Source organism: Gallinula chloropus (assembly GCF_964237585.1).
Source record: "Gallinula chloropus genome assembly, chromosome: 18".
Classification (NCBI taxonomy): domain Eukaryota; kingdom Metazoa; phylum Chordata; class Aves; order Gruiformes; family Rallidae; genus Gallinula; species Gallinula chloropus.
In genome coordinates, this window is record NC_140103.1 from 5,983,481 (window position 1) to 6,007,921 (window position 24,441).

A 24,441-nucleotide genomic window follows, 5' to 3' on the forward strand; every position below is an offset into this window, starting at 1 on the left:
TAGAGCAAATATTACTGGCCTGACTGGTTGTGACTGAGCTCTCTAAACCTCCATGTGTGATTAAGAGGACTCACCATGAACTAGTCCAGGGGACTGAAAATAACCTTGGGACTGGAATTGACCTCTCCCAGATGCTGAGGCACAGCAAGGGTGGCTTTGGTTTCTTTGTTGCTTGCAGCCTGAGAAAAGATGTCCTGGAGATGGAGCTGCTGAAATACAAAGCCCTTTTACCTACCCTGGTCACCGTGTGAGTGAATATTGAGTCAGAAAACCTTCTCTTGCCTCCATTCGTTAGCTGGGAAGGAATCAGAGGAATATATATTTTCATACATTTTTATTGGTGCTTTGGGACTGGGTTGTGGAAAGGTTACCTGATATTTATTATCTACCTTTTTACTAGGAAGGAACACTAATTGCTTTCTTGCTTGAGTTAAATGGGTTCGCAGTGATTCAGGGTCTCCCTGCGAGTGCAAATAAGAGGGTCACCTTTCCATCAGGCTTTCCAGGAACATCTTGCACCAAGCAACCTGTGCTGAGGCACTGGGTCTCAGTGCCACCTCCTTATTGTGAAGGTAGCAGTTTCCTAAGGCAACTTTTGCTGCCCTTCTCTCTCTTTTTTCCTCCTCTTTGCACCTGCCCTGGGGGTGGAAAGATCAATGGGAAGGGTGAGAATTTTTTCTTAACTGTTTTAGCTTAGCTTTATGGTCCTGGATAGCTTCATTTCTACTCTCTCAGCCATGCTCTGATGGATTGTCTGGCTTTCAGGAACTTGAATCTCTGCTCAAAAGGCCTCAGGAGCACAATAAAATTGTGAGAAAAGAGAAGGAAAAAGATATTCAGCAAGTGATTATGTACTTCAGCCAGCCATTGCTAGGTATCAGACAGCAGCATGATGTGGCAGTGGTGAGATGGACAATCCAACCTCTGAGTTATCAAGGGTCATGCTCAGGACTGAATACAGTCACTTGTCCCTCCCTGTGTGTTGTGAACAAAGCTGTGATGGGAAGATTGTGTCTTCTCTCCTCTTAGTTTTGGCATAAATTGGAAGGGATTTAGGAAGCAGCAGCTGAAGCTGCTGGATGTGTAGGGACTCATCGACACAAGGAGATGGGCTGCAGACCAGTAAGTAGATCCTGTGTTCTTGCAGATTGTGATCTGCTTTCACCAGCTCTCTGCTGTGCTCCCTGATGAAGCAAGGTCCCTGGAGGCACCTGAGGAGCTGGAGGAGGTGTCACTATTGTGGATCCTTTCCATTAGTGGAAAGAGGTGACTTTAATGATGGGATTGATGAGAGGAGCCTGTGTGTGCAGGGAGCCCCAGGGATCTCCAGCAGCAGGATCTGGAAGTGTGCACAGAAGTGACTCTGAACACGACTCAGTTGTGTCTTGCTGCAATCCAGGAGTGGTTTTTCTTATCTTTCCACTTCATCAGTGTACCTGAAACCTGGTCTTAAAACTGGGTCGGGCACATTTTTATTCTCAGTAAAGATCTCCCTAAGCACCTGGGCATGTGTTTTATCTCCTTTTCTGTGCTAAGTGGATTACTACCTACACTATGTTTGTATGTCACAGCAGGACTTCAGAATTGAGGGCCACTTTGGGTTGTTTGCAACCAGGGAAAGGCTAGTCCCAAAGATCATATGTAAGGCAGGGATGCACAAAAGCCACTGGTCCAGCATGACACCATGGTGCCTCCTGCCATTTGCCCATCAACTCAAATCTTACCAGCTGGATGCAGAAGCCATCCCTCCATCTCCTGCAGGGTGATAGTCCCTTTTCTGACAGTCCCCTCTCCTGGTTTCTCCAGGAGAGATGGGATAGCTCTGGTACTGCCTGTCACTCTGATACCACTTCTTGTCAGCGCTGCTGGGAGAACTCAGTGATTTTTATAACTGTCATTGGCCCCTAATTAGATGGTTGATGCCAAAGTAGTAATAATAAAAGGCTCTTATTTAAAACAACCTCATGTGAATAATTATGTAAATATTTGTCTGGGCCAGTGTTAGTTTGAGGCCTGGGAAAGCTTTTTGGATGGATGTCTTGGATATTTCTTGTTAGCTTTTATAGTAGCATATTTCAATGTAGATGCTATCTTTGGGTTAGAATTCTCCTTCATGTATTATGGATGACCTGAAATGACATTTCAGCTATTAAGTCCAGCCGATATTTCCAAGAACATTCAATGTACAAATCACTAACAGCTTAATAGAAAAATAGCTAAGGCAGGGGGAAGAACGATCATGTGGCTGTGCCCCAAGTTTTATATAATCAGTTCTTGTCCCTGTGTGACTTAATCACTGCCACACAGCACCTTAGTGGCAGCCATGGGTTTCAAGCAGATGAAGTTATGAACTTAGAGGATTGTTGGTGTACATTGAGAAGACAAATCCACCTTCTCTAAATCAGGGCCTGGAACAGCAGCAAGATGGTTTTTGATGAGGCTTTGCTACCTCTGGAGAGTTTGTCTCCCATCGCAGGTGGGATGGTGCAGGGAAGAGGATCTGGAGCTGGGTAATTAGCTGCTATTTGGCTGCTGATAGCTATTTGTAATGGAGATCCGGCTCTGAGGGTAGGAGGAGGTTAATGGCTTGGCTTTCTCCCCTAATGACCGAGGTTCAGAGATCACAGAGGTCAGTCGGGGCTGAAGGGGAGTTTGGTGATGTTACCCTAATGCCCCTTGATGTGCTCAGTTAAAGGTAATAAACCATCTCGGCTATTCGGTGCCGCCTGGGGGGGGTGGGGGTGGGAGTCCTGTGCTTCCGACGCAGAACCTCCCGATGTGCCACTTCTTAATTTGGGCAGGAGGGAAATACGCCATGTACTCATGTTTTATTTATAATGGGACTGTAAACCGTAAAGGAATGAGAGCTGGAGTGTTGTGTTTGGATGAGCCTTTTCTTCTGCGTGTTTGGACCTCAACAGACTATATATTACTCTAACTGGTCCCTACCAAACTCAATTGGCCTGATGTAAAGTGATGTTTATTCCCTAGTGCCATTAACAACGAAATCCATTTAATGCACCTAATCAGGAGTAAGATCTGCTGAATAAAGATGGATTGGAACTGCGAAAATAATGAGGAATTAGTGACAAGTGGCGAATTTCTCCTTGTTAGCAGACTTCCCTCAAGGGCGTCGTCATGGTTCGCGGGGTTTGCTGAGGACTGATGAAACTCATGGCAGGCTGGGGCGGTTAGTTCTTCCTCCTGCACTTGGTGGCCTGAAAGCAGCACCTCTGTGCAGACGTGGGCTTTATGAGCTCACAGAGAAGCTAATGCTCCGAGAAACCATTAGCAAACAAGCTTCAGAAAGGCTTTTCATGAAGTCAAGCAGATAGGAAGCTGAATTTGCCTTCCAGCTACACTCTTTTTTCATGAAGGAAATCAGATATAGATATAAAGTAAATGTTATGAGAGCATTGATTTAAACATCTAAGGAAAGAATTAGTTTTATGGTTCTTCTCCCTGTGTCAAAAATTCAAGTGTGTGGTAGTGCCATGTCCTGGTTCTGGCCAGGCTGGAAACAACATCCCCAGGTCATCAGCACAGGGGAGCTGAGTCAGCCCAGGCTGTTTTCCACCCCACCTGACATCACTCCTCCATCAAAGGGGCTGGTTGGGAAGGGATGCTCATGGGTCCCTCCAGGACAGGCTGAGTGCATCTTGTTGGTCCTCACTTGTGCAGAATTGTGTTATGGTCGGGTTGGTAAGGTACTCACCAGGTGTAAGTGAAATTTAGTGGGCTGTTATTGTTCCCCTGTCACAGTGTTTTAGTCAGTAAACTGTCCTTATCCCAACACATGGAGCTCTGCCTGCCCTCCTAGAGTGAGCAAGGGGTGTGTGATGCTCAGTCACTGGTTGGGGCTGAACCACCACATGCAGAAAATAATTCAGCATTAGGCTTGTTAAAAATCATCCAATTAATTACTAAATAAAAATTACTTATGCTGGATCCCATTAACTTTATGGACAACTAAAAACCCCTGATACATGAATCTTTAGTTCATAAATGGCTGTATCCTGGAAGCCTCCCAGCTGGGCTACCTGCTTGGGTGTGGGGGTAGTGCCCTGCAGTAAACTCCTCTGTGGTTTTGTTCCCTTTTAAGTGCCTGATGTGATGTGCCAGCCATGCGATGCTGATTGCCAGCCTGACTCTAGCTGCGATGTTTACCGTGGTGGAAATGATTGTAATTATGCAGGTGCTTGTGTTAATGTGTTTAATTAAGCTCGTGGTTGGGCAATCCCCATGCAGCACCACAACAGAAATTAAAGGGCTGGGCATGGTTACAGGAAGGCTGGGAAGGGGTGTTAATGGGGGATGAGCAATGTCCTCCAGAGCTTGACCATTCTGGATGCTCTTTCCAGACTCTACTGGTCTAGCTGATAGGTGCTGCCTGTTTCTCTGTAGCCCTTGTCCCTTGTGTCCTTGCACTGCAGCAGCTGTAGTTACTGGCCAGGCTGCTCTAATGGTACCTCTTCAGCATCTTCCACCTTCCATGAGCACTGCTGGAAGATGCTGAGAGGCACCATAATTCTTTGCACTGAATTTGTGGGTGGCCCTGTTTCCTGTGGGGCACACTTCCAGTTAGAAAGTGGCTGATGAGCTTTTTTATTTCCTAATTAAGAGATGTGGCATTGGCCATCCTGTACACTGGTAGACTGCTTTGTGTGCATCCTGGTGTGCTCAACTGTGCTTCCAGCTGCTAACAAAGGAGATTAAGAAAAAAAAAAGCCTTGACCATGACTTGCTCTGTTCCCGAACTGCCCTGACACATGTAAGCAGCTGGGTGCCTGTCAGCATTCGGTATTGATGGGCCATTGGGGCTTCCTGGCTGTAGGACATGACTGGTATGTCTGCTCCAGCCTGTGTTTCCCATCCCGTGTCTGTGAGTGCTCAGTGACATCCCTGGGATGTGATAAGATGGTCACCAAAATAAAATGACCCCACAGGCTGCGAAGGGTTGCTCTGAGCAAAACTGCTGTTCGGCTGTTTGAATTTGGTTTCTCTCTGGGAGGTTTTGAGATATCATGCAGAGGAGGTCACTGGCTTTCATTGAGGGGTGATGCCCTTCTTGTTCTTGATTCAATGCCAAGTAGCTTTGGCCACCAAAAGGAAGGAGGGTGCCCTTCATGGTGTGCTGCAGCATCTAGGAGCAGCAGGCTGGAGCAGATGGTGGCCCTGGCAGGGCACTGCAGCTGGCTGCAGCAGCGGCTGAGGCAGGATGCTCACACTCGCTCTGACAAAGAGACTGTTGTGTCAGGTCTTTGCGTATGATTTCCCCCTGTCTGGGAGATGGGCATGCCAGCTTCTTTTTTCCCTTGTGGGAGTAACTATTCTGCACCCCATTAAAGCCGGTTGCGAAAACTTCCGTTGACTGCAAGATCAGGCCCTAATTAAATCTTACAAAGAGCATTAAGTGGTTGATTATCACAAAGTACTTTGAAAAAGAAAGCGCTGTCTAAGTGCCAGATTGTCTGGAAACACATGACACCCCTTAGAGCAAAGACAAAAGGTTGAATTTCATTTTCCATCTCCCAATGCACCTGCTTGAGAGCTGTGAGGAGTGAGAGTCCTGTGGCAGCGCAGCGAAGCTGGGGAGGGCAGTGGGTGTCCTCTAAACCCAGCCAGAAAATAATGATTGCCTATAGAAGCAGTAAATAATGCTTTGCTTTGCTTAAACTGTTGTCAGCGTGACTGAACCGTGCTGTTGGGTTGCCTTGGCTGTATGGAATGGTCCCAGTGGAGCACAACTTGGAGGACCACAAGTGATGCTGACAGTCCCGTCCCTGCAGCTCTGTTCCAAACATGTGGTCATGGGCAAGAGCTGTGAGCTCTGCCTTGTGTCAGGACTGCTCAGTGTGAAAGGTGCTGTCTGTGCACATCGAATCCTCCATCTCACCAGGCTGAGCTGTTTGGTCAAATGTCTGCAGGGATAGGAGCTGGTACCTCAAATCACCTCCTGAGCAAAAGCAGGAGGTGCCATGGGCAGGGAGGGGACTGCTCTCACATTAGCAGTCTCTTCTCCACACCTCAATGCTGTACCTGCTGTGCCACGGTTCTGCTCAGGGAGGGCAAAGAACAATGGCAGACTCCTTGGATGTGATTTTCATCTCACTGATAGACATTCACATCCCTCCTTGGGGCTGGGGGAACCTTGCAAGCCTTTTGAAGTGGGGTTTCTGAGTAAAGGAACCAGGCACTTGGATAGGAGGGAAGGAAAGGAGTGTGCCTGGTTCTTCTGCACATCACTTGGATGCCTTTATGCATCCCTTTATGGCTGGCTTTCAGAAACTGCTCCTAAAACTGAGCTCTCTTTAATACCTCTCAGTTAATCATTCTGAAGATGGAGCCATGCTCCATCACTGTTTCCTTTTGCAGATCTGCTGAGCATGTGAGTTTGGAGTTTTAATAACTCTAAAAGTTTTAGACCTCATTCACCCTTCGTTGTCTAAAGGGCGAGACTCCTGCCAGCAATCAAACTCCTGCTGGAAAACTTCCTGAAATGTCACAGTGACCCAGAAATACTTGATCCAAGTTGGGGGGGGGGATTGGAAAGCTTCCCCTGGATCCCAGTTAGCTGAACAGTGGGGCCGGCTGGGATCGGAGCAGCGGGGCTGTGGGCAGGATGGTATGCAAGGCATCTCTGCTGCAGCCCTGGGTGTGCAAGCAGAGGGAAGGATGGCAACTGGGAAACTGGTGATTCACCTAACTCCTTTGACCCTGCTGTCAGGACAGGCCCATAAAAAGTCCATAGTCACTAAACAGTCGTGGCTGAATGCTGGTGTGGGCTGGGGGTTTGGCAGGGCTCTCCATGGGCTCTGCCTTAAAAGGCTTTGTGCTTTTCTCTTGAGCTGAGGTGATGGTTTGCTTTGATGGAGAGGGGGGAGTAGCAGAAGTTGTGCTGTGGCCACCTGCTAGATGAAGCCAAGGTGTGAAGCTGACTGATGCCTGTGGGATGAGCAGGGGAAGAGATGCTGTGTGTTGGCTTTGCGCCCTCAGACTGTCCTGGGGACCCCACCACTGCTCTTCCCCTACATGCTGCGTTTCCTTCATCACTTCTTTTTTACCCAGGATTTGTGGGAACAGGGGTCAGCAGTTCCTTGGGGAGCAGACACTGCCCCCAGCAGCTCCTCAGAGGGGTAGACCCCACCCCACTGCGGGTGCTCTCCTCTGCCCTTGGCAGGCAGCTGCTGGCTGTCCCTAGCTTCCCATGACGGATGTGTCACTTGGCTGCGCTCTGCCCCGCGGAGAGACATGCTCTGGCTCCCACGCTGGCACGGGGCAGGATTCACCCCAGCCAGAGCTTGCTCCCATGTCAGAAGAAAGCCCGTCCTCATCCCTGACCCTTTCACACCCTGTTTCCTCCCCTAAGCCATCCCTGTGCTCATGGAGCCAGCCTGGTTCCACTGTGTTTTTCTTTCCCCTACCAGGGGTGACTCCAAAATCTCCCCTTCTTTACAATGGATGGGGTATTTGCTGCTCTTGGGGCTGGGTTTTCCCCCCCAAAGTCCTCCAGGTTTTGCCTGTTTTCTGTGCGTTGTGTCTTTAAATTCTGCGTGGCATTTGCAGCAGAGATATTTTTTGGCGTGGTTGAATTATATTCTGTGGAGGAAAGGCTTGAACTTTGCTTGCTGTTAGCTGCTAACACCACTGCTTTGTTAGAAACCCAAATGATTGATTATTTTTTAAAAAAAGATTTATGCTCAAAGGAACAAAGATTATTTGATTCTTTGAATTTAATGTAGTCTTGCAGAGCTGCTCCAGTATCAGTTCTGGGTTTCTTTCTTTCCCTTTTGGGATTATACATACGATCTTTCGAATCTGACTCTGCATAATGGTTTCCTTTGTTCACAGTTGGGACTATTCGGGCCCTTAAAAAACCCCATAAGGGGATGACATGAGTCACTGGCGAAATATTCGGCTATCTAGAGCACTGTGAATCGCCACAGCTCTGCTGCAGCTATTGGAACGGAGCTGATGTGCACCAGATGAGTATCTGACCCCTTTCATAGCTGGGTTTTTTTTTTTTTGCTGTGTTATCCCCCTTCCCAGGGAACAAACTTTTGTCTTCAGTCCTGCAGTTCAGATTCCTCGATTCTCCTCCTTTAAAATGTCCTTCTTCCTCTTTATCCAAATATATCCACTTGCTTTATTGGGCTGTTGAAGAAATCAAGCAGCTGTATCAAGGCCATCCAAAGGATACTTGAGCAATGGCTGCTGGAGCTTTATATTCTTATTTTCTGTCTGTTTTCTTAGTCTCTGCCATCTTGGTTTAGTCAGTTATTGAAGGGCTGCAGCTGGGAGATCAGCAGTGGTGAGGAGTGTTTAGATAAGGAGTAGAAATTGTTGAAAACCCATGGGCTCCAGGCTCTATAAAAATACATCCCAAAGTGAAGCAGCTTCCAATTCTCCTCTGAGTTTGGCTGTCCGTTAAGGATCTCACACTGGAGCATTTCTCCCTTGGTATTTAATTCCTAGTATAAGCCAAGGCATCGCTTTCAACCTCTGGGCAGCTGGCTGGGGGGGTGAGGAACCCCAAATGCAATGAAAGGGGCATCCTTCTCCTGGCATGCTCCTCTCTGGAAGTTGGAGTTTGGTCCTCTAAAGGAAATAACTACATGTCTAGTTAGTACTGAATACTTTTCAAAGGTACTTCATTCTTAAAGAAGCAGAAGCTGGTAAAGATAGAGGAGAAGGGTCTCTGTGTGCTCCTGAGCTGGGCAGTAGAGCCTCCAGCATGTCCCCTTGCGAGGAGCTCCCTGGGCACAGAGGCTCAGCTCCCTCCCAGAGGGACTCCGACCTTGGCTGGCTTTCCTGGGTCGGGGTTAAATCAGGGTGCTGCTGCTGGGGCACAGCACAGCTGGGTCTTCTGTCCCTGATCACTGCCATGCTGCTGGGTGAGCACACCCTGGGGTGACCTCACACCACTCCAGGCTTTCTGGGTTTCTGTTGGGAAAAACACCTTTTCCCTTAAAAACATGCAGTAGCCTCTCCTCCAACCATTCCTGGGAATGGGTCCCTGCCATGGGTTCAGGCAGCTCTGCAGAATCCTCCTTTCCTGTCTGAGGCAGTGATGCAGCGAGATGGGGCGATGCTCTGCCTAGTGCTGCTTGTGCAGGACCCACTGATGTTAACTGGGGAGACCCCTGAGGTAATACCTTCACTTGTCACCCAAGTACCTGGAAGTTCCTTACAAAACACTCTCATGTAACCTCAGCACAGAGGCTGGTGACTTTCTGGCTTCACAATGATAAACCTGAGAGGTGGAGGTAGGTAGGAGTAGGTTCTCTAGTAGCATAGGTAGATCTTGTTTCATTAAAGCTGGGAGTTTAGATTCACTCTACCTCCTGTGCTACCTGGCTTGGCCACGGCTGTGTGGGTGAGACTGCAGCCCAGCTGAGTGCTGGAGCCAGCACCAGCCTGGATGTCAGCTACCTGGGTGCAAAAGAAACAGGGCGATTTAAACCACTTTGTTAACTGTGGGTAGGTTAATTGCAGTGCATTTCTTGGTGTTCTCTGTTAAAACACTTTTTTGCCTTTCTGTGAACTCAAAGTACTTTTCAAGGAGATGCTACTCTTGAATTAATCCTTATTTGCTTTATTTACCATCATCATTTGCTGTGGGATAAGTGGTGAGCTTGTTTTATGTTGCTTGTTGGTGTGGGAAGGCTTTGCCTCCCAGTAAACCTGCTTCACTGGTGGTGTCACACTTGGATGCAAATACCCAGACTGGTGGGTTGAATGACAAATGTTGTAGAGGGCACCTGGAATGAGCTGGGAACAGAAATGCTTATTCATTCTTCACCTTCTGGCCTCAAATCTTTGGCAATAATTGCACATAAACTGTAGTATGACTAAGTGCTGCGTCACAAAACCCTGAAGGTCTTTGGATGCCCTTTAGCTGTTACAAAACTGTATACAGGTTCTCCACTGTTACAGACTGGTGACCTCTTCCCGGACACCCAAGTGTCTCCATTACTACTTTAATACCATGACACATCAGCTGTGCACACTAAACGTGTGTCTCGGGATGCTGACCAGGAATATTTCCACTTTGAAGGTTATTGTGAGGGAAGAAGTTGAAGAAAGAGGAATTTCTTGACCCTAAGTTCAGTGAAGGTGCTGAAGGCCTGCTTGGTGGTGTGGGATAAGAGTGACTAAGCTGCAGGTATACTTGGAGATGGCAGAGGCAGCGAAAGGGGAAGGTTTTCACCCCTCAAGCCCAATTCTGGACGCAGCTGCAATGAAGCTGCTTTCATGTCTTGCAGACAGCATCTTGCACTGGGCAGTGGTAGTGTGGGTGTGATTTTTGTCTGATTAAATCACTCTGCTTTAAAACCTCTTCAGCTTCTGGTCAGCTGGGATCTTTGGGGGACTCCTGACCACTTTGGTGAGATGAGCAAAACGTTGGAAGAGCAAATCTGCTTTCAGCAATACACCAAAGCCATGGCATCCTCCACAGCCCCACTGGGAAACGCGTAGAGGACTGAGGAGGAACATCTAGGTGTCAACTCATTTAGAGTGTGTAAATGGCTCTCATGGAAGTGAGGATGCTGGCCTGACTGGAGAAGAAGTTTTCTTCTTTCCTGGTGGATACATGGTCTTTCCAGCCCCCTCGGAGGAAGGAGCAGGGGGTGGGAGTTTGTCTGCTGCTCTCCTTACTGCAGATGCTCGCAGGGGGTTGGCTTTGATCTGTGGGGATGTCAAGCCAGAGCCCTGCACTAGCAATCGGATGAATGCCACAGAGCCACGGAGAGCTGGGGTAACTTTTCCAGATGCTCTCTCCATACTACAGAAACAGTGTTTCTGATCCTTCCAGTCCTGTGCTGCATACCCAGTGCTGGGGCAATGGGTGCTTGTGGGTGGCTTAGAGAGCCTGGGGTCCTTGTTATCCCTGTATAAGCATCCACTGTTAAATTTGAGGATGAAATAAAGTGTCAGGGTATTGCTGGGATTTGTAGGAGGACACTTTTGATACCCAGTGGGGTTTTCTTGCTTTTTCTGAAAGTGTCTGCTCCTGGAGCCCTCTGACTGTTTCACTTTTGAAAAACAAATAAATTCTCCCAAATGACAGCTGGAGAAGCTTGAAGATGACACTGAAAAACTGGAAGGCAACATTCAGAAAAGACTTGTAAAACTTCTTGTGTGTCTTTAATTGGCCTTTAATAAAAAATTTAAGGCACTGTCTGTATATACTTGGGAAAATAAATCTTAAAAAAACCCCAACTTTATAATTTACTAGGAATCCAGACCATATTCTCTTTGAATGCCTGGCTTTGCCTTTTGACCTGCCCACATTGGTGATGCTCAGCATAGAGTAGAGAGGGCATGGACGATGTCTGTCACCAGCACTGCAGGGCTGTAACAGCCTCAGCCTTCAGCTCAGTGGCAAGTTTATATATTGTGGATTTCCTTGGGGATAAGGATTTAATTAAAGACCTTGAAAAATGATGGTGGAGAGAATTGTTTTGAGGCTTGTTATTTGTAATCTGGTAATTTTTCAGACACTGGGAGTGTGGATACCCACAAGTAACGTATAAGCAACTTATGTATCCTGATGCCCTGTAAAGTGCTTTGGGGCCTGTTCAAGAGCTTTGCTTCAGGTGTTAATTATTATTATGGGCATAAATATGGCTTAGATTAATGACTTCTGGCTAATGCTGCATGCACTGGGATTTTCAGCATGGGCTGCAGAAGCTGCAGGTCTACCTTGGTGCTGAATTTCATTAGGAACCCTTTGCATTATGTTCTTGGGTTGGGATGAGTTGGTTTCTTTAATGGAGGTGGGAATAATGTCTCATTCTCCTGCTGATCCATCCTGCTTCAAGAACATCAAATTGGGGAACAGCCAAGGGGGTCATGAAACAAGAGGAGCTGATGGCATGTGCGCTCTCTGTTTGGAAACACTGGTAGGAGAGAGGCAAGGGCAGCATAGCTTTGCCCTGGGGAAAGCAAAAGAAATGCCTTGGCAAGAGAAGTTAAAATTAGGAGGGTCTGAGCTTATTATTGAGCTTGGAGGAGAAACCAAGCTGTTTAACCTTTGTATAATAGTTGTGTGATAGATGGTGCATGGAAAAATCTTCAAGTGGCCTTCGCTGCAATCACTAAACAAGGGCTGGTTGTCCTCTTGTCCAGTTGTCCTCTTTTCTGCTCAGTGACTAGCAAGTGCAATGGTATTTAAAAAAACAAATCCTTGTTTGTTGTGGCCTGAAGGACCAGTCAGGATGAGGCCTCTTTCCTTCTTGAAATCAATTTATAGAGCAGTCAAGGAAAGGAAAGGTGAGGATGAAGAACTCTGGCATGTAGGAATGAGGTTTGTGCACAGGTAGGGGTGTTCAGTGTGCTCTGATGTTTGTCTTCAAGGGTTGATGATGCTCTGGTTTCCTTTAGAGTTCCTTGGGGGTAGTTCTGCTCCTGCATCCCACAGCTGAGTCAGAACAGGTGGTTTGGTTGTGGTCAAGGGTAGCAGGATGTGGCCACACTGACCCTGCTTGGGCAGAAACCTGTGCCCAGCCTGAAGCCAGGGAATTATTTCAGGGAATGCTGCTTGATTTGCTTTAATACTGATGCGTAAGAAAAAAAGTGGCTACTAGCCACTGAGTGGGGGTAGAGTTACAAACTTAATACCAGCTGCTGCTGTTCCAGGTTTTAACAGGTAATTAAATCATTAGCAATCAGATTAACATGCAGATTGGTTCGGTGGTTAAAGGCTTGGACAGACACAGAGGAATTAAGGATTTAATTCTTCCCTCTGCTACTGTTGGTTCACCAGCAAGTCAGTCATCTCCACTCTGTTAAATTAGGAAGTAATGCTCCTTTTTTTTTGCCTTGTTCAAGGGCTCTGCAGGCTGTGGGAGCAGCCTCTAGTCTGATTTGGGTCTAACTTTGGCTGTTTGAGGGGGGTTGGCTGTTTGTGCATGGGTTATATTGCCAGCCCCAGCACAGCAAGGACCGAGCTGCCGGTCTCTTTGGGGAGCCCTGTGCATCTCGAGTGAATGAAGGATGCTGTGTGTGGTGCTGCATAGTCATGTTATTCATAAAACAGCAAGTTAAAAAAAAAAAAAGCTTTCATAAAGCAACAGCTAATTCAGCTCTCGGATGAAGGCCAAGCACAGAGCAAGCTTACAAGGAATAACCTGTAGGGCATGGTCCTGGTCAGTCTGGTCTCTGTCCTTCCGACCATGATGCCGTCATAGCTCCTGTCAGGAGATTGCTGAGTTTAGATTTGGCTGAAAAACCAAGGGGAAGTAAATTAACTGATTAGCTGTGCCGGAATAAGAGCGTCTCCTGTGTGAAGCTCATCTTTCTGGGCTGAGCAGGATGCTTTCATGCTGCTTAAGCCCTACTTAGGCTGATGCTTTCGGTGAAGTGCAGCATGAATAGGCTGTAAGGCTTCAGCAGGCTCCTCACCTCCCCTTTGATTTCCAGGAGCAGGCAGAGGTGAGATGCTCGTGCACATTGAAACAGGTTGTTTCCTCTCCTGCTGGTTCCCTGCTGCTGGGGTGTACTGTTTGTGCAATACCCAGACTGTTGTTCTGCTTGAATATCTCTCTTTGGCCTAATCCATCATAGTTATGGAGGTACAGGGGACCTTCCTTCGAAATGAAGATGAACTGTGTGCTGTGTTTGGATGCTCACAGCCACACAGGGAGGCAGATGCTTGAGATCATCCTTTACAAGCGGGAAGGGCTGCCTGGGTTGGGGCTGCACAGAGGGGTCTGAGGAGGGGCTGGAGTGCCCAGTCTGCTACCAGCTCATGTTGGTTGTGTCTGGAGGATGTCCAGCTCCCTGACATGCCCACCACCTCACTGTAAACGCTTGCAGGAGCTTTTGGGAAGTGGTCGCTATATGGCTTGCGAGTGGTGTCACGCTGTTAACCTGAGACTTTGTTTTCATGTCACACTTCCTTCCTGCCAATGCACTGAGCAATTCTAGCTGTAGAATCCTGACCATGAGCAGCATTTAACTCCCCCAGCACCGTACACTTCCCTGTGAGACAACCACCACTGGCTCCATCAGCTGGGGCTCCCTCCCCAGAGGAGACGATGCTCATGTAACTTGTGTGGTGGCAGCTTTCAGGCAGTGGGTTCTTCTGCAGATGTCTCTGTTCCTGCAAACATCTCTGCTCTGCTGTGGCTGCTCTCTGCGGGATGGTTTATGTGCAGTGCTGTGAGCCAGGCTGAAATCCCCCCTCCCTGCACGCGGTGTGGGGACCAGGCTGATGTCAGGAGTCTGGAATTCACATCCCCTCCCCCTTGTCTTTGCCTTTCCCCCCCTCTCCTCCTTAAATAAATGTTGGAGGCAGCTTAGGAGCTGGCTGATCGGAATCTCTTGGAGCACAGGGAGGTAACTGGAAGCAGAGCTGGAGTTTTACTGTCCTTTTAGTTGCTTAAACACAGCTTGGGTTGTACACATGCAGATATTCCTGCCTGAAATAAAACATGGTTAAAGGCAGTGGGAAGATCTAAGTGGCAGGGGCAGCTTAGACAAATGTGTGTCATCCATATACTGTCTAACAAGAGCGAGGAGGAAAACATTCCAGCTGTTTGGTGCCTGGGCCAGGCTCTCAGCTGGTTTATCATCTGCAGTGTGGACTTGGATTTGCCATATGCTTGTAATCTCTCATTGAGAGCCCAACTGCTCGGGACTGTGGAAACTTTTTAAAGACTGTCTGACAACGTACGTGATTTTTCCATACAAATATTAGGCCGATGAGCTTGGTAACCAAAACCTTTTCACATTGTAAAAGATCTGTTTGTACTATTTCTTTCCATTGCTGGATTGTTTATTGTGGTGCTCTAGCCTTTCCTTATGGATGCAACCCCTTGCAAACCCTCTCCCTCTTTCTTCTCTTGTCTTTCCAGTCATTTGCTTGATCCCAACAGGAGACAAATGGGTGATTTTTTTTTTTTCCTTGCAAGCTTTTTTTCCTATATTATTTTCCTACTCTCTGGGAGATCTGTCCTTTTGGGTTTTTTGCAGTATCAGCAATGCCATGCACCTTCCTGCATGTATTTGTGGTCAGTCTGTGAGCTGGTAATAAGCTTTGCACCCTTGACCATGCAAGGTGAGATGTCCCAGTCCTGATGGAAGCTGGGACAGCCAGCCCAGGGGTTTTTGTCTTAGTAGGATGCCTGCAATGATACCCATCCATCAGTCCTTGAGGATCTGAATAATGGGGAAAATAATGGATCAAGTGGCAAAAGAATACAGCTGGGATATATGGTCCAGGCAAGGCTAAATGAAGCTGTCATGCAGATGTTTGCTTTGGGCACTCCTAGGGGTTGGCATTGGGTGGTTCATCTTTCTGACAACAATTTGCTCCAAGTATCGAGTCAAAATTAAAAATAACTTAAAGGTTTAAAGTTGGGTCTGGTTATGTCACTTCTGAGAGATGCTGTCTCTCCTGACATGAGGAAGGCCAGATTAGGGAGTTAATGAGACATATCACTCACATTACTTAATGCTCTGAAGCACTGAACATCTGGAGGTGAACCAGCCCCAACTTTGGTGCTGGGAGTGCTGGATGTGAGAGAAGTGTTTGCCATTAACTAGTTTCATGTCTGCAGCAGCGAGAGCCTCAGTCAGGGTGAGTCTGATGGGATGTGGTTGAGGAAGAAAGGAGTCTTTTGCTTTGTGTCATTAGTCAAAGTGCCAGGCAGCTCGTGTGGAGGTATCCCCAGGCACTGCCCTGTCCAGAAGACATGGGGATGATGGATGGGGCACAATGGTGGCTGTGCAGCCTGCTCCTGGCTGGGATGTGCCACCTCTGGGTCTGCCCTGATTTCCTGTCTGAAGGGGCAGATGGCACGATGAGGCCACAGAAACCAGAACAAGCTTTTTCCCAAGCTGGGGAGGAAGTAAGAGGGTTTTACCTCCTGTGAAGTGTGGGTGTTTTGTTGGCCAGTCTGGCTGCACACTGTGTGTGCTGGTGGTCATGCAGAAATCCCAGTGCATCACAAGGGGGAAGAAGGGCAGTTATTTGGTGGGATTCACCTGAATTGTGCTACAGGAGGGTCTTTGGCTGCCCACAGTAGTTGTGCTGCATCCCTGCCCCATGCTGTCTGTGTGTCCTCACCCTGGGCAGGGCTAGACAGAGTACACAAACCCTCCCAGGGTCTGGGTGAGCCTGCGGGCACCATGAACAACTTGTGGGCACAGCAGCACTGTGCTGAGATGCTGCTCTGCCCTAACTCATACATACCTCAGAGGCACAGCTGTGGGTTTACCTGTTAGCTTAGCTGGTGTGAATTTGTGTGGTTGTCTTGCACAGGGGGTGTGTAATCCTCCAGGGAACCTTGATCAGGTATCTGCTTCAAAACAACTTTCTGGATCAGCTATCCTAGGCATGATGGCAACTTCTTGATTTAAAGCCTTTCTTTCCAATGATGAATTTCCTGCCTAATGCTCTAATCTTAAGGATGCACTTGAATGATAGCTGTGAGGTGAAGACATCCAGAAAGTACAACTACTATAGCTAATAATGTAGCATATTCTCCCTTCTGCCCCTGTGCAGACAGCCCACTGGCTGTTCCTCTCTGTGCTGAATTAGTGTCTCTGACCAGCTGTGCAGCACCCTACCTTTGAAGCTGGTATTACCTTTGTATTTACGGAGGTATTGAAATCATATTTCATCTGTTTTTAAAACTGTGATGAATGATTTGTGGGAGGCAGGCTGATAACAACTTAGATCTGAGCAAGTGCCAGTCTTATTGCCCGCTAATTCTTGTTTTCTCCTTTTTCTCTTTTTACAGCTGAACCTGCAGACCTCTTGAAGGTATTAGATTTTCATAATTTACCTGATGGTATAACAAAAACAACAGGGTTTTGCACAAGCAGAAGATCTTCGAAAGAAGCAGATGTTGCTTATAGAGTAACAAAAGATGCTCAGCTTAGTGCACCGACAAAGCAGCTGTATCCTGGTGAGTCCACAGCGTTTTATTAGTCATACAGAAATACCTGACCCTTTTCTTGGGTTCTGCAGGCACATACAGGGCACTGAGTAATTCCTTCATCTTCCAGGCGTGCTTGCACGCATCCTTGGCAGGGGGTCGTTCTGCTATTTCAGGGGGGCTGCAAAATTTCAACCATCAAATAACATTACAGGGACTGTTCTTTTATCACATGGCGCTTGCACGTGGTGGTGGGTCTCACCGCAGATGATGCTGCTGATGCCCACGTCTGCTCCCTCCTATACTAGAGAGTTTCTGCTGTCTCATTATCACACTGTGACATCCAGCTGAGGAGAGAGACTTGGAGGATGCAAAGGAACGCAGGCTGTGATTTGTTCTGCATTTGTGGAGTGCCAAGCACAGTAGGGTCTTACTGTGTGTCTGTGGTGTGTCTATAACACAAATAAGCACCATCTAAAAATAATAGACTGCCCCACAAGAACAGATGTCCCAAGAAAGGCTGTTCAGAGAAAACTACTAAGATGGGGGAGTTCACAAAGCCCTTGAAGAGCGTATGGGCTGCTGTTCACTTTATTTGTCACTGAGGATGAAGTGTTTTAATTTTTCAGGCTGAGCACCACTCGCTAGTGTAGTGTGAGATGGGCTTGTGAAAAGGCTGGATGCATTCTGGACCCAAACTACTCTCAGCTTGAGGGCTGCAGTCTTGAGCATGTAGTCACCATCACAAGTCTTCCTTCCAAAGCCATGCAGAAGCGCTGCTTTATCCCTGTTTTACACAGGGGGGGATGCAGGGAGTAGGCATGGTAGGACCGCCTAGGATTGGGGAGAAAAGGGCCTTTGAGGAAGGCTTAGCAATGAGGCAGAACGACAATGCATGTAACTTGTCTGTGAAGCAGGAGGTGACTTAAGCAGAGCAGACACACACGTCCTCCTTTGGTATTAGTGAGAGAATTAATGATACAAAACGCATTAGCTAAATCAGAGGTAATGTGGCATGCCACTACCAATACTCTCTAATTAACTTGCTGTATCTATTAGACCCAGCCTGTCAATGGTCCAAATGAGAGCTTGAGGCTGGACTGCCAACAAGCTTGCATCCTCCAGTCCTTTCCTCCTGCCTTTTCTTCATTGCAGGCATCATCACTAAGGTTTTCAAACTTCATTATTTTCCTGCTGTGGCAATAAGCAGGTGAATTACATTTAATCCATGGTGAGCAGGACCATACGCTGTGTCTTATGTATGGGCTGAGAGCCTGACAGGAAAACAGCTCTGCCTGGCTGCAGGCTGGTAGCCCTTCATCACAGGTCAACCCATGGTGAAGGAGTTGCACAGTTTGGCCTAAAGCCCAGTTTCAATGTCTGCAGAAGTGCAGAACAGACCCTGGATTTGTCTCTATTGCTGCCCAGGGCAGGATGGTCCTTTCTGATGGTAGATAATATCATATGCCCAACTTCATCCCTCTGCTGGTCCGTGTCTTCATGTCCTGGAAGATTGTGCCTGTGGATAAGGGGAATATTTATCCCAGGAAAAGGCTGCAAGGGCCCCTCAGTAGTCTCTGAAATTGTCCATCTGTCCCAAGGCAAGATCAGCTCAATCCAACCAGCATGTGTTTAAATGCTTTCATGTACTCTCTTCCCACATATCTGATGAGACTCAAAGTTTTGGCCCAGCTGGTATCTTCAAGCTCAGAAGTGTTTGAAGCAAACTTTTCCAGTTTGGAATATCTGACTGCAGTGGACTTGAGAGCTTTCCAGTAGCTGCTGTAGCCACTGTGAAGTCTTGCCTGATAGCCTTTGTGTTATGGAAACCAGCAAGCAATGGTGACCCCAAGATATAAAACCAAGGATGGAGTGTCCTGGCTGGTTGATATAGCAAGGAGACTGGATGGCACCACTTACAACAATGGTTAACACAAGAAGACAGCATACAGAACTGAATTTTGGTCACAGAGAACTCAGCATTGTGGGAGACTTTCTTTTGTCCCACCTTACCACTTCTATGTCCTCATTGAGTTCTTGGTTTGCATCTACGGTTGTCCTTGGGTGAGAAGATCTGGATGGTGCTTCCTTAGTGTCATCAAGCAACTTTTCAATCTTTTCATCATCTGGATGTCCACAGGGTGATTGAAGCATCTCTGTCCCTCTCTGGAGACTTCCCAAGTCATTGAGTCTTCGCTGCTGCTTCCTAAGGAATTGGGAAGGGAAGAGGGAGGTGAAGAACCCCTAGAGTTTTCCATGAGATCAACAGATGTTTTCTCAGTACATCTCCATAACTAGATGTGACTTCGGCTCACGACACCAAATGAATGAGAGGAGATAAAGGACAAAATAATTGCAGTGCAACGTACCAGGAGAAATGTGGCTTTAGTGATTCCACGCTAACAGGCGGGTGGGTTGTAGCATAACTTGTCCTTTTTGCTATAAAGCACCCTAGGCAAATGTACACCATACATTCTATTTTGTGTTAATTAGAAGCCAGTGCTTTTCTAAGATGGTAATTTTATGGGCTTTGCATTCTGCTTCCATAGCCAACAAAGCTATATATATATATACGCACACAAAAAAGCTTGTCTGGTTGTTTTCAAGCCCACAAGTGTGAGAATCTGCTGAGATGCTCTTTGTCCTCACTCCCTAAATAAGTTCTGCTTCCCAGCAAAACAGTCCTCTTCCAGTAGAAGCAAGAAAGATAAAGTTTGCAGTAGCAGCCAGCAAAATGTCATTTGCATTCTTCTAGCAAACGATATCCTCCACACTGCTTGTGGGTGTCTGCATGTATACCTAAGAGCTCAGAAATCTCTGTTACAGCTTGAAGAGTCATTTCTGAGGAAAACAAGCCATTCCAAAAGAGTCTTTTCAGATGAAGAAAAAGACCAGAAGTTGGTGACACTGAAGAACTGTTTTCCTTTGAAAAGTGGCTCTGGAAATGACACTGCCTCACACAACAGATCTTCTTTGTGTTTGTGTCAGAGCTGGATCAGCTCATTGCTTCTGCTGAATTTATTTATATGTATATTTTTTTTGCTATTAAGCAGCTAAATCTTCCCTGCCCTTCCCAGCTCAGCAGCAGGGCCCTTTATTTTAGGCTGTGTTTGGATGCACCTGCAGGATCTGGATTAGGAAGAGGTCCCAGCTTTTCCTGTCTTGAAGACCATGAGATTGCACAAGAACCTTTAATCCCTGGTCATGGTGCTCAGGAAGAAGGAACTCAGCCTGACTCCACTGGTGTGCATACTGGGGTGTGCCATGGATGCAATGTGCTCAAGTGAAGATGATGAGATTGGTGTAGGAGGGATCTTCACCCACCCTGGACCTCCTTAGCTCTTTCCATGGCCCCATCTGCAGAATTGGGATCTTAACCCTCTGCTGCCTTGCCGGAGGTTGCATGTGATGAATTTGAAAGGGCTTGGCTGTGGGGTAAAGGAGCAGTGCTGGACTGAATCCAGCACCGGCACGGTGCTGTTAAGCGAAGAGATGGATGCCTGACACCTCTCAGCATGACCTCATTTGGAAAAAGTGAAGGAGTTTAAGGGCTAAAGCCCAACCCCATTGTTGGAGGGGTGTCTTCATTGTCTTTAAGGGGATTTGGGTCAATTTGTATGTGCTTTGTATATTTATTGTGATGTATTTGTTAGTATTGCGCTCTGTGCGGATGCATTTTCATACATCATTTAATAGCCTGGGTCAATTCTAGCTATGACAGTGAAGGCATTGTTATTTTGCCAGGACAGCAGAGCAGTAACAGAGTAATGTCAGCTATAATTCATTCATTATGGTTATTTGGGTTGAGAAACTTGCATTACCATGGAGACATTTTAATAATAATGAAAAAGAAAAAAATTAAAAGCAGCTTTTTAATGAGTTGGCAGCTTGTCCAAGTTGAAAGGTACTATATTGTGGATTCATAATGAAACTTTGGACATGAACTATTTTACATAAAAGGCCCAAAACTGTAGTCCATAATTGGAACCAGGAAGGCGTATGGTCTTGATTCAGTGCTACAGGAGGATTTGTGTACAGCAGGAGGGAGATAAAGCTCGGTGCATCCTAAGGGAGACACAATAATCGGATGCCTGCCTTTGCCAAATATCTGGGTCGGTCTCCTGGGGGAAATCAGGCTGTAATCATGGCAGTTAATTACTCGGAGTCCTCAGTTCAGAATACTGCTTTATGTTCCTTTCCAAATGTTATTTACCTAAGGTGAGGGACGTTAATTTGGTGCAAACACGGAGTGTCTCTGCTGGTACCTTCAGATGTCCCACTGGGTGTCTTTGCTTGCACAAGCTGCTTCTAGCAGCAGTCACTTTTGATACAGCCCAGCCTGCTCATGCTGCCAGTCCCCCCGCCACCTTCCCCACTGCCCCATGCTAGGCAGTTAGATGTGTTTTAAACATGGGTTTGTCAGTAAAAGCTAAAGAGAGAGTGAGCTCATGGTCACTTGGCATTTGAACTTGCTACCTTCACTGTGGTTGGAAGAATTCCCCACTCCCATGTTCCTGGTTCCCTCCTTGGGACCAAACCCCTTCTGCAGCCCTGAGATACCATCTGAGCAAAGCCTAAAGGGGTGAGGGAAATCTGTTTGAAGCTTACGGGCACTGAGCTTGATGGGTTTTTTAGTGGTTTGATGTGGCTGTGGATCTGCAGTTTAAAAATGCTCCATTGTGTCGTTGCCTCCCCTGCGTGCTGCCGGCTGCCACACACGTAGATGGTCCCAGCGCGCACACCGCAGTGCCCGCCGTGGGGCTGCCCCACTTTACTCTGCCCTGCTGTGGTTTAAGATTTCTCAAGCAGATACCCAGCAGCACAATGTGATCCTTGTTTTATAAAGCCTGGACCTTAAAGGAAAGATACCCTGCTGAAATGCAGCGTCTGAGGGAGTAGTGCCCTTTCCGTCCCATCTCCAATACTTAGATGTAGGAAGCTCCTTTACTAATGCTTCTGGTGTGTTTAAGATGTCCTGCTTGGGATGTGTGTGTTCCAGGTTTTTCAGTTTGGGCTCATCTTTCCAGTCTGAATGGTAAAGAAAACCCAAGCCAAGGAGCTGTACTTGATGCCTGTATTGCTTTCAAACCTCAGATGGGTTCATCTGGCCTTGCAGGGGATTGTGCTGACTGTACCTGCTTTGTGTTTTAATGGCTTTAATCCTCCAAAGCTTGTAAAAATACAGCCAGGAATCACCTGAGATCAGGCAGGGTGGCTTTCTCGAGTAGAGAAAAAGCTATGAAGTTTGTATGATGCCTTTTAATATGCAGACAAATTAGCATCTCCTGCTGATTGCCAGATTTATTTCTGTTTTCAGATATTTTTTGTCTGTACCGACCCTGAAAGCCAAAGCCACAGAATGCTCTGTTCTTGCCTGGAATAGACAAAACCTGATGCAGCTTCCCTACTCCCTTAAATAAAACCCTCCAGTATTGTGTGTGCCTAGCTGGCAGGGGATGATTAATGTCCCGTATCCCTCTGACATCTCAAGCTGCTTTGGGAACCTCATGATACATGAAACAGAAAGTTTTTGCCTTCTGTCCTAAAAAGCTCCGGGGCAGACTAAGGGAGGGTTAGGTGCAGATAATAGATTTAAACCAACACCTTTTTTAAAACCTCTGGGTTTTTTAAAAACCTCTGTTTCCCCAGTACTATGGTCTAGTCCCAAAACATTAGACCCCTTGCTATACTTTGCTTGCAAGTTCAAGTGTGAGGTGGCTTTTGGCTCTGTGGTAGGTTGCAGTAAGGGCTGGAAGAACTTTCTCATCATAAACTGATTCTGCAAGATGCTCAGTTCTACCCTTGATTATTTTTGAAATGTGCCCTTAGAGTAGGTAGCCCTTGGGGAACTCTGCTCTACACTGGCTTTGGTGCAGTCTGCTTTGGGTTACAGCCCATCCCAACCCCACATCACAGTAGGCTTATGATAAAGCTAGATCTTCACCTGGCAACTAAGACACTGCCCAATATTATGTTTTAGGGTTGATGTTCACATATCTACAGGAATAAACCAATGGTCTCCCTGTGGGTTGTAGGATAACAAAACTGTTTTCTGTAGGGATTAATTTTCAAGGAAACCTGACTATAACCTCTCTGCTTTTCCACTCCAGCTTCCCCATTCCCAGAGGACTTCTCCATTCTAACCACTGTAAAAGCGAAGAAAGGAGGTCAGTCCTTCTTGATCTCAATTTACAATGAGCAAGGGATCCAGCAAATTGGTGTGGAGATGGGTAGATCTCCTGTATTCCTGTATGAAGACCATACAGGAAAGCCAGGCCCAGAAGACTATCCTCTCTTTAGAGGCATTAACCTAGCAGATGGCAAGTAAGTGAAATTTTGTGCACAAAGGAAAAAACAGTACGTTGTTTATATCGATACCAGCATGTTAAACATTGTGTGAACTAGGAGCCATGTATGTATAGAAATGTATATACACACCTTTGACTGCTGCTGAGTGTCCTGGTCTTGAAATTTGTCCTTTGGTGAAAAAATAGTGTGTATGTAAGAAGTGTGAATCATGTACTGGTCAGTGCAGATTGACCCTTCTGGGGATAAGAATGCTGCTGACTTGTGCTGCAAAGGGCCTCAAGAGATCAGTTTGTCTTGCAAAATCCATGTTGAGCCTTTTGTGGGACATAAGGAGGGTGGAAATGTTGGGATAGCCACGTGGTTGTTGGCAGGGATTTTCCCTCTGCCTCTTACTGAAGGCAGAACTGGCACTCCTCTACCTCTTTTGAAGGGATGAGAAGTGAATGGCATCACCTGTCAATACAGCTGCTTTTCCTTCAAATAACATCTTCAGGGTTTGCCCAAGGATGGTTTTGTGTGTTTGCAGATGATGGTTGGCATGAAGGTTTGCAGAACACCAGTTTCTGAAAGCTTTTCTGTTATACACTTGTTAGCTTGCTCTTGAAAGCCCAGAGCTCTTAAGACATTTCTGGACTGTGTTCTTCTAGGTGGCACAGAGTAGCTATCAGTGTGCAGAAGAAAAATGTCACCTTGATTTTGGACTGTAAAAAGAAGATAACCAAGTTCTTAGACCGGAGTGACCATCCCATCATTGACGTCAATGGCATCATTGTATTTGGAACAAGGATATTGGATGAGGAAGTCTTTGAGGTAAGTCATGACAACGAACAGCTCTGGAGATGTTCCCTGGAGATGATGAGCTGGGTTGATGGGGTAGTTAATTTTGAAATGTGCATTGGGTTTTTTGCATAATAGAACACTCATAGGCAATATTTCTACAGTTCCTGTTTCATCTCAGTGAATACTTTCCATAACAACGATGAAAATGCTGGGCCAGATAACCTGTCAGAGGGATCTCCTCTGGTTCTCTGGTTTCACACCCTCATTGGATTTCTAAACCAGACCCCGTGTGGGGATTTTGGGGTCTGCAGGGCTTGTGCTCTCAGCTCATTTCACATGGGAAGAGCTCACAGGGGGCTTGTTCATCCCTGTGTTACAACCTAAATAAAGCTGCCAGTAGAAGAAGGCTGAGGAAAGCAGCTCCCTTGCTGGTCAGTTCTCTGGTACTATATAGGAACTTGCT

At 46.8% G+C, this 24,441-nt stretch overlaps 1 protein-coding gene across 1 annotated transcript in view; it reads left to right on the top strand.

Moving 5' to 3' along the window:
- Positions 1-24,441, top strand: part of COL5A1 (collagen type V alpha 1 chain) — a 151,373-nt gene that overhangs the window by 18,612 nt on the left and 108,320 nt on the right. The window contains exons 2-4 of the mRNA XM_084272484.1: positions 16,752-16,919; positions 23,000-23,213; positions 23,846-24,008. Of these exons, the coding sequence (XP_084128610.1) occupies positions 16,752-16,919; positions 23,000-23,213; positions 23,846-24,008 (545 nt within the window). The remainder of the gene's footprint in view (positions 1-16,751; positions 16,920-22,999; positions 23,214-23,845; positions 24,009-24,441) is intronic.